This window comes from Echinops telfairi, unplaced genomic scaffold, assembly GCF_000313985.2.
Source record: "Echinops telfairi isolate 266 unplaced genomic scaffold, ASM31398v2 ScPeMD7_2291;HRSCAF=2852, whole genome shotgun sequence".
Lineage (NCBI taxonomy): Eukaryota > Metazoa > Chordata > Mammalia > Afrosoricida > Tenrecidae > Echinops > Echinops telfairi.
In genome coordinates, this window is record NW_022106189.1 from 12,760,686 (window position 1) to 12,775,821 (window position 15,136).

Below are 15,136 nucleotides of genomic sequence, written 5' to 3' on the forward strand. Positions count from 1 at the left end.
AAAAACATATAACTTCAGTAAAATCGTAGCAGTTCAGTATAATTTTAAAATGATGTTCTACTTAGTCATAGTCGATGAGTTTAAGATGTGGTTTAACCTTTTAACTGTGGGAAACGTTAAATATAAATTTCTATGTAATTAACACAGTATGATTTCCTTTTTAAAGATGGTCTTCTCTTTACGTTTAAAATGTAAAAATCTCCCTATTTTCTTCTTTCCTTAAAAATGCACTGTGGGTGATACCATTTTGCTGATACACAGCTTTATCAGGTATGAATCCTAAGTGTCCACAGATGTGTTGTTGAAGTTTTCAGTAAAAAACTTCCCAGCCTTACTTCTCTTCATTTGCTTGATCACTATTTGTGAATAGGCTACAAACATTACTGAGTTCTTATGGTTTACAAAAGGATCTTTGTTTCAAAATAATTTTGCCCAAATTTATTATTTCAAAAGGAAGTTTTAGTGCTTTCATCAAAAATAGCTTTAAATTTCAGCATCATTAGTAATATATAGTTGCCTGTGTTTTTCATGTATATACGTTTGTATACACATCTGTGTTATTCTTAACATAGATGTGTTTTTAAAAACTGATATATATTCTAAACAGTAAAGAGGATTTTCCTAAACTGTGTGCTAGCAAATTTATCAATCTAAGATGTTAGAGTAGCTCAATAATATATTCAAATAAAAAATTTATATCCTACTTTGAGAGATTGAAAGTATACGCTAGCATATTTAAGGTTTTGAGTGTTATACAACATAGAACATTAAAAAAAATTTAGCCCAATAGTTCCTAGAACTATTAGAGAATAGAATACTTTATAGTACATAGAAGTGTTCTGTGATACCATTTTGGTAAATAGTACATAAATTGGGAATAATATTTTCTCTGTGTTTTATTGCAAACAACAAGATAGTCTAAAAGTAGTTAAGATTTTAGAATCTCCAAATGCTTGGATGAGTTTTATTTTGGTTGGGATTTTTTAGTAGAACTTATATTTTCAGGCACAAAATTTATTCCCCCCCCAATTTTTTCAAGGCATTATCTCTAAATATTTTAATAGCCTTAAACATTTGTAAAACTGTGAAACTGTAACTCTTTTTAAAAATTAAAAAGAATTTTGTTGTTACTGTTGCCTTTGCTTATTTTTCTTCTGTAAAAATTTGGTTTTATCTTTAACATTTTTTACAGTTTCAGATAGCGTGACACAGGAAAGGAGGCCTCCCAAACTTGCCTTTATGTCAAGAGGTGTTGGGGACAAAGGCTCATCAAGTCATAATAAACCAAAGGCTACAGGTATGAGTTAATAGAACACAGTCCTTGTCTTTTACATGACAACTGATTGGCTAGAACGTTAAAAGAAGTCAAAGGTAATGTATATAAGTAGACTTTATTCTTTGAAATATTTTGTGAGGTTAAATAGTTTATATAGGTGATACTGCCTAAGTCAACTGTTCCCTATCCATTTTTGATACTGGAAAGTTTTCCTGTGAAGAACTATGTCTTCTGCTGACCCATAATCAACTGTTTTCTGAAGCTTCCCTAGTTGTTGCATTTGTTTCTATTGGTTAGAGTTAACAACTATATAAAATAGTTGCATGGAAAATATTATGTTTGATGAGGCCTGGTAGAGATTATGTGGATTTTGCTAACTAGAAGTATTGCAAATGAAAAACTAAGAAGGAAAAAAAGAAAGCTTTTCTTTGAGAAACTCCCTCACAATATATATAGAGTTCTGAGTTTGTTTTTGCTACCTTCTGCAGTCTTTATAAGGTGTAGTTATACAAGCAAAACAGGTCATTTTAAAAAAATTAATAATTTTTGTTAACTCAGGTGGAGCTTTAGTAGAATATTTTTTCCTCCAATTATCTAGTAAATAAAATTTATTTGACTATTTTAGAAAGAAATTGTGCTTCCAAAAATAATTTTATGTGACACTAGATTCTAGGGCACTTAGAATTAAGTTGGATATAGAGACAATAGCATTACATTTTCTTTCCTTCTAGATCTACATAGTCTAGTTAAACTTGCCACTTATATTTAAACATAAATAATCTAAAAAGTTCCTTAAGACATGTTGGTAATAATTGTTTTTAGCAGATCTTAATTACATATATCACCTCTAATCTGTTAGTTTGTTGTACTGTTGTGGCTGCATGTCACTGTGATACTGAAAGCTACGCAATCAGTATTTCAAATACCAGCAGGATCACTCAGGGTAAACAGGTTTCAGCAAAGCGTTCAGATTAAGAGTAGACTACAAAGAAACAGTAGGCTGTCCACTTCTGAGGAATTAACCATTGCAAACCTTATGGCTGGCAGTGAAATTTACCTGATACAATGTGATAAGATGAGCCTCTGAGTTTAGAAGATACTCAAAATATCCTCAAAGTAGAGTTGACTTTAATGATAAGGATGGAGCAAAGCTTTTGGGAACTTCATTTGAGAAGGATGAACAACATAAAATGAGAAGAAACACAAACATCCATTAATAATATGAGTATGGAATGTACAAAGTAGGAGCTAGGAAAATTGGGACTAAAAAATTAAATGGAATACATAAAGATCAATATCCTCAGCAATTAATGAGCTGAAAAGGACTAGTATTGGCCATATGAAGCCAGACAGTCTTACAGTGTTCTAAGCTGGGCATTACAGATTTGAGAAGAATGTTGTTGCAGTCATCATCAAAAAGAATATTTCAAGATCTGTACACCTAGTAATGCACTAGCCACTAAAATCACTAATGAAGAAGACTTATCAGTAGCTAGAAAATAATGACATTGTTGTTAGGTGTCATTGAGCTGATTCCATTGTACAACAGACCCTGTGTACAATAGAACAAAACACTGTCCTGTCCTGGGCTAGCCTCACAATTGTTCTTATGATTGAGACCACTGTTGCAGCCACAGAAATTAAACTGGACATCGCATGATAGAATTTTGCAAGACCATTGGATTTTCATTGCAAATACCTTTTTTCAGAAACATAAACAGTGACCCTCTACTTGAACCTTGCCAGATGGAACACAGAAGAATCAAATTGATTACATCTGTGGAAAGAAACAGTAGAGAAACTCAGTATTATCAGCCAGAACAAGGCCAGGGCTGAGGTTGGAACAGATAATCAATTGCTCATATGAAAATTCTGGTTGAAGCTGAAGAAAATGAAAACAAGTCCACAGGAGCCAAAATACAACCTTGAGTAAATGCTACCTGAACATAGAGAACATGCTAAGAACAAATATGCTACACTGACACTACTGAACCAGATAAATTATGGGACGACATTGAGAACATCATACACCAAGAAGGCAAAAGGTCATTTAAAAAATAAGAAGGAGCAGACCAAAGTGGATGTCAGAAGAGACTTTTAAATTTGCTCTTGAAAAAATCAACAGGTAGAAATGATGAAGTTAAAATGCTGAACAGAAAATTTCAAATGGTAGTTCTAGAAAACAAAGTAAGAATTATAATGAAATGTGCAAGAACCTAGAGTTAGAAAACAAAAGGGAAAAACATGCTCACCATGTATCAAGCTGAAATAACTGAAGAAAAATATCCAAGCATCAAGTTGTAATATTGAAGGATTCTATATTGAAGGGCAAAACATTGAATGATGCAGGAAGCATCAAAAGAAAGAAACCTAAGCTGTACTGAAGGCATGGATGAAGTACAAGTTTCAAGGAATTAACGGAACACCAAGTGAAATGTTTCAGCAAACCTCACTGGAAGCATTCACACTAGTCTATGTCAAGACATTTTTAGGACAGCTATCAGGTCAACCACCTACAAGAGATCCGTATTTTTGCTCATTCCAAAGAAAGGTGGCCCAGCGGAATGTGGGAATTCCTGAGCAAGACCCACATTAGTAAAAATTTTGCTGAAGATAATTAAAACATAGGTACATCAATACATTAAGAGGATCTGCTAGATTCATAAGAGGAGATGGAATGAGAGAGATTGATGATGTCAGATTGATCTTGACTGAAAGCACAGTATACCAGAAAGAAGTTTACTTGTGTTTTGTTGACTCTGTTTTGGCATTTGGTTGTGTGGATGGATTATAATAAGCTATGGCTAGCCTTGAGAAGAATGGGTATTCCAGAAAACTTAATTGTGTTCATGCACAACCTGTACATGGAACAAGAGGCAGATTTGCAAACAGAACAGCAGAATTGCTCCATGTATCATGCTATTACCTTTTGGTCCAACTGTGAGGATTTTAGTCTTCTTTACATTGAGTAATAATCCATACTGAAGACTGCAGTCCTTGATCTTTGTAAGCAAGTGCTTCAAGTCCTCCTCATTTTCAGTAAGCAAGATACTATGATCTGCACATCATAGGTTTCTGGTAAACCTTCCTCCAATTTTGATGCTACACTCTTCTTCATATAAGCCAGCTTCTCTGATGATTTTCTCAGCATGCAGATTGAACAAATATGGTCAGGGGATACTACCCTGACACATAGTTTTCCTGATTTCACACCATGCGGTATTCCCTTGTTCTGTTCGCACATTTGCCTCTTAATTGTGTTTAAGTTCCTCATAAGCACAAAGAAGTGTTCTGGAATTCTCATTCTTTTCAAGGTTAGCCATAGTTTATTATGGTCCACACAGTCAAATGCCTTTGTATAGTCAGTAAAACACACGTAAACATCTTCCCAGTATCCTCTACTTTGAGTTAAGATCCATGCTCCTGACATTAGCAATGATAGCCTTGCTTTCAAGTTCTCTTCTGAACTCAGCCGAAACCTCTGCTATCATTGTTGGATGATCTTAAGCAAAATTTTACTTGTGTGTGATATCAATACTGTTCTGTAGTTTCAGCATACTGGGTCACTTTTCTATGAAATGTACACAATTACAGATCTCTTGCAGACATTTGGCCAGATGGCTGTCTTCCAAATTTCCTGGCTTTAGACAAGTGAGTTCTTCCAGTGCTTCAACAGCTTTCTGAAACAGTTCAGTTGGTATTCCATCAATTTCTGGAGCCTTGTTTTTGGCTAATACATTCTATACTTTGATCCCATGGCCTAGAGTTTTATTAATTCTTACATTTAATAAATCAAAGTGAATTGCACATTGGGCTGCCGACCCACTCTTCCTTGGTCAAAAAATGAGGCTTTCTTCTTCTATAAAGTTTTACAGCCTCGGCAACCATATGAAGGATCACTATTAGTTGGAATCTATTCAATAGTGGTGGGCTTGGTTCTGGTGGGTAATACATATGAAATAATAATATTTCACTTTTTCAAAGACATGAAAGGATTAAGCAAGGATTTCATGACCAACAGTATCAAAATGGTTACATTTAAAATTTTTTTAGCTGAATTTGTGCATTCACTAATTTATAGCCAATGTTTCATGAGTATTTTCTTTTAAAAGGAACTATTTTAAAATAATAGGCTAAAATTATGAAATGAAATTTGGAAATTGTGACCTTTGGGGAAAACGTCTATGAAAACATTTCTGAAAGAAGCAGTTCATTAAGAAATTTTAATAAAACCACAAAAATACCCATACTAGTAAATTATCGTCTCATTCCTTTGTTGATTTTCTGGCTGAAGAATCTTTTTCACATTACCAAAAGTGATTACCATATTTTAAAAAGGTGAAAAAGTAGCAATAGCTATACTGTGTTTGTGTATCTATTGGTTTTATAGGCAGTTGTTGTGTATTAATTTTTTAATAAAATACTCATACCATATTGATTTTATTTTTAACAGTTTTATTAGCACTTTATCCACATGCCATACAATTCAATAGTTCACTCATATCAAGAAGAGTTGTACAGTTGTCACCATATTCAAGCATAGAACATTTTCTTCTTCCTTATACTTATTGTTATTCATGCAATTATTATCTTTTTCTAATTGTGGCAAAAAACATACACAACAAAACAGTCTCCAAATCCACAACTTCTTGTATAATTCAGTGCCATTGATTATACTCTTCATATTGTACAACCAGTTGATTTTTGTTTTAAAAGTAACTTTTCTTGTTTCATAGGATCTACCTCAGACCCTGGAAATAGAAGCAGATCTGAATTATTTTATACCTTAAATGGATCTTCTGTTGATTCACAACCACAATCCAAAACAAAAAATACATGGTACATTGATGAAGGTAATTTATAATGATGAAAATATCTAATAATGTTCTTTTTAACTCACCAATGAGTAATGGGTTTTCATCAATATTTATCATTTGCAGAGCAGAATAGACCATTCTTTATTAATACAGATAGTTCCTGACTTATGACAATGTATATTCAAATGATTCCATCATAAGTTGGATATCTCATTTGCTTTTAGTTTTCATTATTATTTGCCTTTCAGTAACAATCTTTACACATTAGATTTTCATTTGTCTTTGTGAATTAGAAACATTACATATATATGTAAATATATAATAGATATGTGTATATATAAATGATAAGATAATAATCCAACAACATTGGTTGTTGGGTCACTGTAACCTGAATATATAAACTAGGGGTAAGAAATGTATTTGTGGCTTTTTGTTTTTGTTTTTCATTAACTGATCTGCTTATGGTGTAAGATATGTCGAATCAACTGATTCATTTAATGATTTTTCTCTCTGCATCTATCGTGACCTCTTAAACTCACTGCCATTGAGCCAATTCTGAGTCATAGCAACCCTGTAGGACAGGGTAGAACTGCCCCTGTGGGTTTCCCGAGACTGTTCCTCTTTATGGGAGTAGAAAGTCTAGCCTTTCTGCCTTTGACTAGCTGGTCTTCTTGAACCGCTCACCTTGCAGTAAGCATCCTAATGTGTACACCACTATGCTACCAGGGCTCCAGTCGAGCCCTTAAAGCACTTTAAAAAAAGTCTCCTGTTTCTTAGTTATCATTTTTTTTCTACCATAGGCTCCCCCCCCCCCCACATTGAACAAATATTTATTGAGTGCTTACTGTGTGCCTGGAATTTCTGGGCACCAAGGTTACAATGTTGAGAAGAGAAGAAAATAATCTTTATCATTCCCATTTTTGGAATTTATGATCAAGTTAATGAGGTAGAAATTTATTTGCACAGAAGCAAATAAAAACTTGCAGTTGTAATGAGTGCACTGAAAGGAAGGCACTGGACTAGCGGGGCACGATAACGGGTGATTCTTCTTCAGAAGTGACCTAAGCTTGTATTTACCAGAGCTGTAAGAGATACAGTGAAAGGGGAAAGAAGAGCATTTTAGGCAGAGCAAATAGGGGACTTCAAATAATTAATTTTTTTAAATGGAATTAAAAGATAGAAAATAAAAATTTCTGAAGACCCCTTGTAATTTGTGTAGTAGCCTAATTTAAAAATGAAGCCTGGTATTTGCCAAAGATGGAAAAAAAGCCGGAGTAGCTAGAGTAGAAAGAAAGGTTTTATGAAATGCACTGGAAAGGTCAACAGGCAGGCTGTGTGGGGCCTAGTGTGTTTTACTAACAGGTATGTGAAGTCACTGAAGGATTTTTCAGCTAGGTGACATGACCTGACTAGAGCTGCCTTTGGAAAAGATCATTCGGGTCTCAGAGTGGCAATAGATTGGATAAGCAGGGACACACTGAAGGCTATCCTGGACCTGGTGATCGCATTGATTAGATTTATGCTGGATGGGATGGAGAGAAGTGGAAAGATGTACGACTTAGGAATTAAATTGGAAAGACTCACAGTGTAAGTAGTTGAGGAAGAAGATTATCAAGTACAACTCTTGGTTTCTGTCTTGCATCCATACGTGGTGGTAGAGGAATTTTAATAATTTTATTTTGAAACTATTGAGTTGAAGAGTTCCTTTAAACTTCCTAGAGGTGACTTATCATTTGGGTGGTTGGATGTACAGATTTAAAGCTTAAAAGAAAAGCTGGAGAAATAAATGTGTGTTGTCATTTCCCTAGATGTGATCATAAAAGACCTATGAATAATATCACATAAGGCTAGTGTATGGGGGTAGGAGGTGTTGTAGCTCAAGAATGAACCTTGAGGACTGAGTTAGTTAATTGTGCCAACCTGGCCGATAAACACGTGGGATTAATTGAAGGGCGGAGGGATAAATGGCTTGGTGAGCCTCGCCTTTCTAGTTCTCGGGTCTCTTGCTTTGTGATGGTCGCACCAGGGTGCAGCTGCCTTAGCAGTTCCCTGCTTCAGCTGGCAAGGCTGACTTCCTGCAAGACATCCCCAAGGAGAAGCCACATGGACCTACCCCGATGCAGCCCTGGGTGCTGGAGCAGCCATGTGGAGACTCCTGCTAGTGCTGAGATGCTTATTTGTTCACTGACTCAGCTTTCCTCCTGCAGTCGGCATCATTGTCTCTGTTTTGTGAGGTGGAGGACTTTGTGGACTGGTGTTGGGTTAATGGGTTAATGTTGGACTTGTGGGCTTGGGCAGCATTGGGTTGGGATGCTTTCGTGATGCACATTTTTTTTACATAAAACTCTCTTTTACACATGAGTTGCTGTGGATTTGTTTCTCCAAAGTACCCAGACTAATACAAGGACTTTAAAGGCTAGGATGAGAGGAGAGTAAATTTCCAAGGAAACAGAAAGAAGTGACCAGGAAGCTGGGAGAAAATAAATGAGATTTTTAATCAAGAAGACCAAGGAGATAGTGCACAGCAGTATATATAACCCATTAATTACCTGGAAGTGGATTTTGTTGGAAGAATTTGATTCAAGAGGATAGGCTAGCGAGTTCTTGAGGGTATATAGAGTGAAGCAAAAGAGACATGAGTTCAACATCTATCTTGGGTTTTATCCTAGGCTTCCTCCCTCGAAGAAATTACTTCCTCTTGTCACCAAGCCTCTGTTTCTTTCTCCTTCAATATCACTGGAAATTTTCCTGTCTTCTTCATTTCTGCAACCGTAGCTTTGGTGCAGATCCTTTGTTTGTACCTTCCTCGATTAATATAATGGTCTCCTAACTGCTTTCTCTGACATAAGTTTTATTATTTTAAATTTATTCTGAACATTTATAGCAATCACCATCACTTTGATCAGTGTAGCTAACATTCCTTGACCACTTACTACGTGTCAGTTATCATACTAAGCATTTTATATGAATTCTTTTCTTTTATCCTAGAAATAGCCTGATGTTACAGACATTTTTATTGCAAACGTTTTTGTTGCATAAGTTAAACAATTTGCTCGGGGTCTCACAGCAAGTAAATAGTGGAGCTAGTGTTTCAAACCAAGTCTATGTGTGAGACACCAGAGCTTCTTTACATTGCACACGTTTCTCCTTTGCTTAAACACCAAATGCAGTGCCATCAAGTTGATTCCAACTCATAGCTTCTTGTTGTTGTTAGGTGATATCCGAGAACAAAACACGGCCCATTCCTATGCCATCCTCACAATTACTATTTTTATGTTTGAGTCTATCAATGTACCATTTATGTCAATCCATTTTGCTGGAAACCTTTCTCTTTTTTCCTGCCCCACTACTTTAACAAGCATGACGTCCTTCTCCAGGGACTGGTCTCTCCTGACAAAGTGTCTAAAGTGTATGGCTCTAAATATATACCTCTAAGGAGCATTCTGGCTGTACTTCTTCCAAGATAGATTTACTTGGTTTTTTTGGCACTACAAGGCACTTTCAGTATTCTTCTCCAGCACCATAATTCAAATACAGCAATTATTCTTCGATCTTCCTTATTCAGTGTCCAACTTTCACATCCATATGAGATGATTGAAGATACTGTGGCTTGAGATAGGGGTACCTTAGCCCTCAAACTAACCTTCTTGATTTTTAACACTTTAAAGAAGTGTAAAAAAAAAAGAAGTCTTGTGTAGCAGATTTACCTAATACAGTGTGTCATTTCATCTTTTGACTGTTGCTTCCATGGGCATTGATTGTGGATGGAAACAAAACTAAATTCTGACAACTTCAATATTTCGTCCATTCATGATGATGTTACCAATTGGTCCAATTGTGATGATTTTGTTTTACTTTCCGTTGAGTTGTAATCCATACCAAAATTCTTAGATTAGTATTCATTAATTCCTATCCCATGTGAGATTACTTAGACTGGAATATTCAGTTTTTTAGGGTACTTCTTACTTTTCTCTGACATTTTCCCCTTTAGTCTCTGCTCCAGCCAGGCTGGAGTGAGCCATTCTACGGATTTACCATGCTTTCTCTTTTTGTGCACATGTCGTTCCTGCTACCTAGAAATTCTTCTCTTACTCCAACTTCCTGGGCTGGCTTAGGTTAAGTGCCATCTTGTGTTCCTTTGTCCATCTCCTCTGCCAGATGGTCAATTTCTAGTGATTAGCATAGGAGCAGCCCTACCCTGCCCTATAGGATTGTAATGAATCAGAGTTAACTCGATGGCAGTGGGTTTGTTTTTAGTAATTATATTTCGTAATTGTGTACAAATTAAATAAAGATAAAAATTTAAGAGGACAATGTAAAATTTTAGGAGCCCTGGTGGTAAAGTTGGGTAAGCATTAGATTGCTACCTGCAAGGTCCATGGTTCAACCCCCTGCTGCTCTGGGGGAGACAGCCGCTGTCTTGTTTCTATAACGATTCTAGCCTCAGAAATCCTGTATCAGATCATTGTGAGTTGCAATCAACTCAGTGGCAGTGGGGTTTTTTTGTTTCTTTGTTTTTTAAGTAGAACTCTGTAATGACTTTTAAACTATCATTGAATTAATTTAAATTGTAGACTAAAAAAATCCACAACTTTATTAATCACTTTAAAGAAACAACTTTTGGCTTTGGTTCTCTTTACTGTACATTTGTTTTCTCTTATTCTCTGTTCTTGTGTTTATTCTTTTATCTTGCCACGTTATGGTAGGTTATTCTCTTCTAACTTCTAGAATAGGACATTTAATTCATTAATATTTACCTTTTATTTCCCTTTAAAATAAACTATTAAGCCTCTAAATTTCTTTTCCCTGTGTTCCACAAAGTTTCTCTTGTATGCTCCTTTCTCTTTCTCATCTTCTCTCCTTTCCTCTTAATTTTCCCCTCTCTTCTTTTCTCTAGCTATTTTCTTATTTTAAAAGTTTATATTAACATTTATTCCTTGATCTATTATTTATTTAGAAATGTTTCTTAATTGTGTGATGATTTTATACTGATTTCTAACTTAATGTGATTGTGGATCAAGACATTCCTTCTGTTTGAAAAATAATCAGTAGTAGATTTTTTTCAATAGTTATTTTATTGAGTTAGGTTCTCATTTAACAACTTTTACACAAACTGTTTCATTACATTGGTTATATTTTTCACAGTGTGTCAACATTCTCAACTTTAAAAAATAAAAAAAAAATTTTTTAGTGGTAGATATTTTTGGCTTGAACAATAGAGTGCCTTTTACTTAAGTAGGAAAATCTGGCGGTAGAAGGGGAAAATCCAGAACACTGTTTTTGAGTTAAGTTTAAGATGGTAATGAGAATGTGCACTAGAGGTATCAGGGGCAGTCAGAATAGACATATTCATTTTTAGAGAAGCAGTATATATTTAATATTCTTGAATACAGTTGTCTCTCTACTTTCCAGGACTCTACCACCTATGAGTGGAAAAATATTTTTTGGGAAAAATATTACTAAAAACTAATTAAGTAGTCAAATCAACTCTTCAAAGACTAAGAGGAAGCATAATATGCTAATTATATAATATTTACACTGTATTCTATTTATAGTTGATTAAGAGATGATTTAATATATATGGAAGGATGCACATAGCTTATATTGCAAATACTCTGCCATTTTACATACAGGACTTGAGCATCTGTGGATGTTGGTATCTGAGGGGTCTTAGAATCAATCCTTCATGGATAAAGAGGGATGGCTGTACGTTTTCCTAATGAAGAATTATTCTCTTATAGTTGCTGAAGATTCTGCAAAATCACTTACAGAGCTATCTCCAGACTTTGGACATTCTTCCCCACCACTGCAGCCTCCTTCCATGAACTCATTATCCAGTGAGAACAGATTTCACTCTCTACCATTTAGTCTGACGAAGATTCCTAATACCAATGGAAGTATTGGACATAGCCCACTTTCTTTGTCTGTTCAGTCTGTAATGGGAGAGCTAAACAATGCACCTGTCCAGGAAAGTCCACCTGTGGCTATATCTTCTGGTAACTCACATGGTCTGGAAGTAGGCTCCTTGGCTGAAGTTAAAGAGAACCCTCCGTTCTATGGGGTAATCCGCTGGATTGGTCAGCCACCAGGACTCAATGAAGTACTAGCTGGACTAGAACTGGTAATTTAACTTGACCTAAACAACTTAATTCTTTTCTAGCTAAGGTTTTATGCAGATATTTCCATGTTATATGTTATTTGGTTAAATGTTTTGTCCAAAAAAAATTTATTGCTATATTGACTGATTTCCCCCTGCCTCCAATTAAGCTTCTGAGCTACTTGTTCCTAATGTTGATTAGGATTTTTCAAGGAATGAAAAATGAGTTTTATGCTACTGTATTAGGTTTATTTGATTCAGTGAAATGTGTACAAAGGGAAGCAGACGTGTGTTAGCAGCTTTTCCCCCCCAGCTCACTGTCAAGCCCTCAGCAGTTAGTTCTAATAAATTAGAATTAGAGACTATTCTTAAAGACTTTTAGAAGGAACATTTTACATTTGGATGTAGGAGCGCATGCTATGCGATATCCCATAATCAGGAGAGGAGAATTTGAGTGCACTTAGCTTTTTCAAAGACATACTTTCTGTTCTTTGTTTCCATGCTAGTGAATACTAATTTTCCTATTGGAGTTGCTAAAATAAAGAGCTTCCTCCTCCCTTCCTCTCCTCTCCAGTTTTAATACTTGTGAAAACGGTGCAGGAAAGAGTTAACCAGAGAAGACTTAAGCTTACAAATATATTCTGAAAGGAAATACATCGAAGACTTCATTTTGGATTAAGATAATTTCAGAAATCATTAGCTGTATGCTAAAGCATTGATTCTTCAATTCCTTTCTCTTGAAAGAGTTCTCAGTACACACCTGGATAGGGAATTCTAACAAAGGGTAAACTAGGAACAAATCTAAGAAGCCTTAGCTCTTTATATGTTAATATGTTATTTTACAAAATGAAAAATGATGCATTTCTTTTTTAGGAAGATGAATGTGCAGGGTGCACAGATGGAACTTTTAGAGGTACCAGGTATTTCACCTGTGCCCTGAAGAAGGCGCTGTTTGTGAAACTCAAGAGCTGCAGGCCGGATTCTAGGTTTGCATCACTACAACCAGTCTCCAATCAGATTGAACGCTGTAACTCTTTAGGTATCTAGATGCTTTTCGATTATCTACCAATCTGCAATGACTCTAGTTCTGGCTCATCTCATTTTTTAGTCGGCAGTGACATCATTTAAATATGTCTCTTGCCAATGTTCATCAAGCTTTTGAAACAGTAGAAATTGTTAGTAAGGGTATGAGAAACTTAAAGTGATTTCATTGGGCATTCTTATCTTACAGGGGGAAAATTCTTTTTTTAAGTAATAGGAAAAGTATTTAAGACTTAAAAAGTACAACATAGTGATGGTCACTGCAAAGTCAGTAGTTCAAAACCACCTGTCCACTCCACATGAGAAAGATGAGGCTTTCTATACCTGTAAAATATTACAATATCAACAAAGCACAGGGGCAGTTTTACCTTGTCCTGTAGCATTGCCATGTGTCGAGTCAACTCAAGGGCAGAGAGTTTTAGAGGGGTGAACATTAAAATGTACCCACAGTACCTTTGGGGTACTGACTTTCTCTTTTAGTGAATCATTTGGATATATTAGTAAGCATGCTGTTATCAAGAAATCAGCATTAGCATTGGAATTAATAAATTGATGATAATAAGTGGCAGTTTCTTGATGCTATTTTCCAGTTTGGATAATAGAGATGAAGTCTTTTAAAAAAAATCATTTTATTGAGGGCTCATACAACTCTTATCATAATCTATACATACATCAATTGTATAAAGGACATTTGTACATTCATTACCCTCATCATTCTCAAAACATTTGCTCTCCATGTAAGCCCCTGGCATCAGCTCATTTCCCCCGCCTCCCTGCCCGCTCCTCCCTCCCTCATGAACCTTTGATAATTTATGTTATTATTTTGTCATATCTTATACTGTCTGACGTCTCTCTGAGATGAAATCTTTTAAGCATTAAGTAGATACATATATTTGTGAAAAATATTTTTCAAAATAGTACTTTGAAATTATTGTAAAACTAAAACTTGAAGCATCTATGGACAAATAAAAAATAGCTGGGGGAACAATGTTTTGCTTGGAAGAATTTTATTTTGCATATTCATACAACAAATTATCTTTTTCATTGTGGAGAAAATGAGCTTGAAAATGAATAGTAGCAGTTTTTACAAATCAAGCTGAGTAAGAGTTAAAGAGAACCTACATTTAACATAGTTTTATATTGGGAAGCAGATTTTGCATCACACATAAATAAGGCAGGTCTATAAGGGTAACAGTAATACCAGTAAAGTATGCACACCTTAGAATAGTCATTTGAAATCAAGAGGGAAGCACTTTTGGACAGAGTTCAAAAGTCTTAAGAAAGAAGATGGAATAGAAACAGGTAACCAAGAGGAAATGGGATAAGTGACATAGGAATTGCAATCAATGACATGAAAACAGTGTGTATAAGATGTTGAGTGAAAAACTGATCTTCTCTGTAAACCTTCACCAAACGTACAATGAAAGTACACACACGTATATATACTTTAGTGAATAACTGTGTATGGAAACATTTTATAATAGTTTAATCAAATTCTTTATATTTTCAGCATTTGGAGGCTACTTAAGTGAAGTAGTAGAAGAAAATACTCCACCTAAAATGGAAAGAGAGGGTTTAGAGATAATGATTGGAAAGAAGAAAGGGATCCAGGGTCATTACAATTCATGTTACTTAGATTCAACCTTATTTTGGTAAGTTTCAAATTCATACAACATGAGGTATAGACATGGGGCCAGGGACACATGTATGTGTGTGTGTGTGTATGTACAATATATGTAAAGGAAATGAGTAACTGCATCTAGGGGAGAGAAAGGAGTGCTGGAGGTCAGCGAAGGAAGGGAGATGTGTATTTCATTATATACTCATTGAATCTATTTAATGTTTCCTTTGTCGATATCTAAGAAATTTATATAGAAAAGTAATACAGTGAATAATGAGTAAGCG

The 15,136-nt window shown here is 35.2% G+C and overlaps 1 protein-coding gene across 1 annotated transcript in view; it reads left to right on the top strand.

Annotated features, from left to right (window-relative positions):
• Window positions 1–15,136, top strand: part of CYLD (CYLD lysine 63 deubiquitinase) — a 97,842-nt gene that overhangs the window by 44,243 nt on the left and 38,463 nt on the right. The window contains exons 5-10 of the mRNA XM_045293614.1: window positions 262–270; window positions 1,193–1,297; window positions 6,013–6,129; window positions 11,835–12,214; window positions 13,064–13,229; window positions 14,742–14,883. Coding sequence (XP_045149549.1) covers window positions 262–270; window positions 1,193–1,297; window positions 6,013–6,129; window positions 11,835–12,214; window positions 13,064–13,229; window positions 14,742–14,883 — 919 coding nt within the window. The remainder of the gene's footprint in view (window positions 1–261; window positions 271–1,192; window positions 1,298–6,012; window positions 6,130–11,834; window positions 12,215–13,063; window positions 13,230–14,741; window positions 14,884–15,136) is intronic.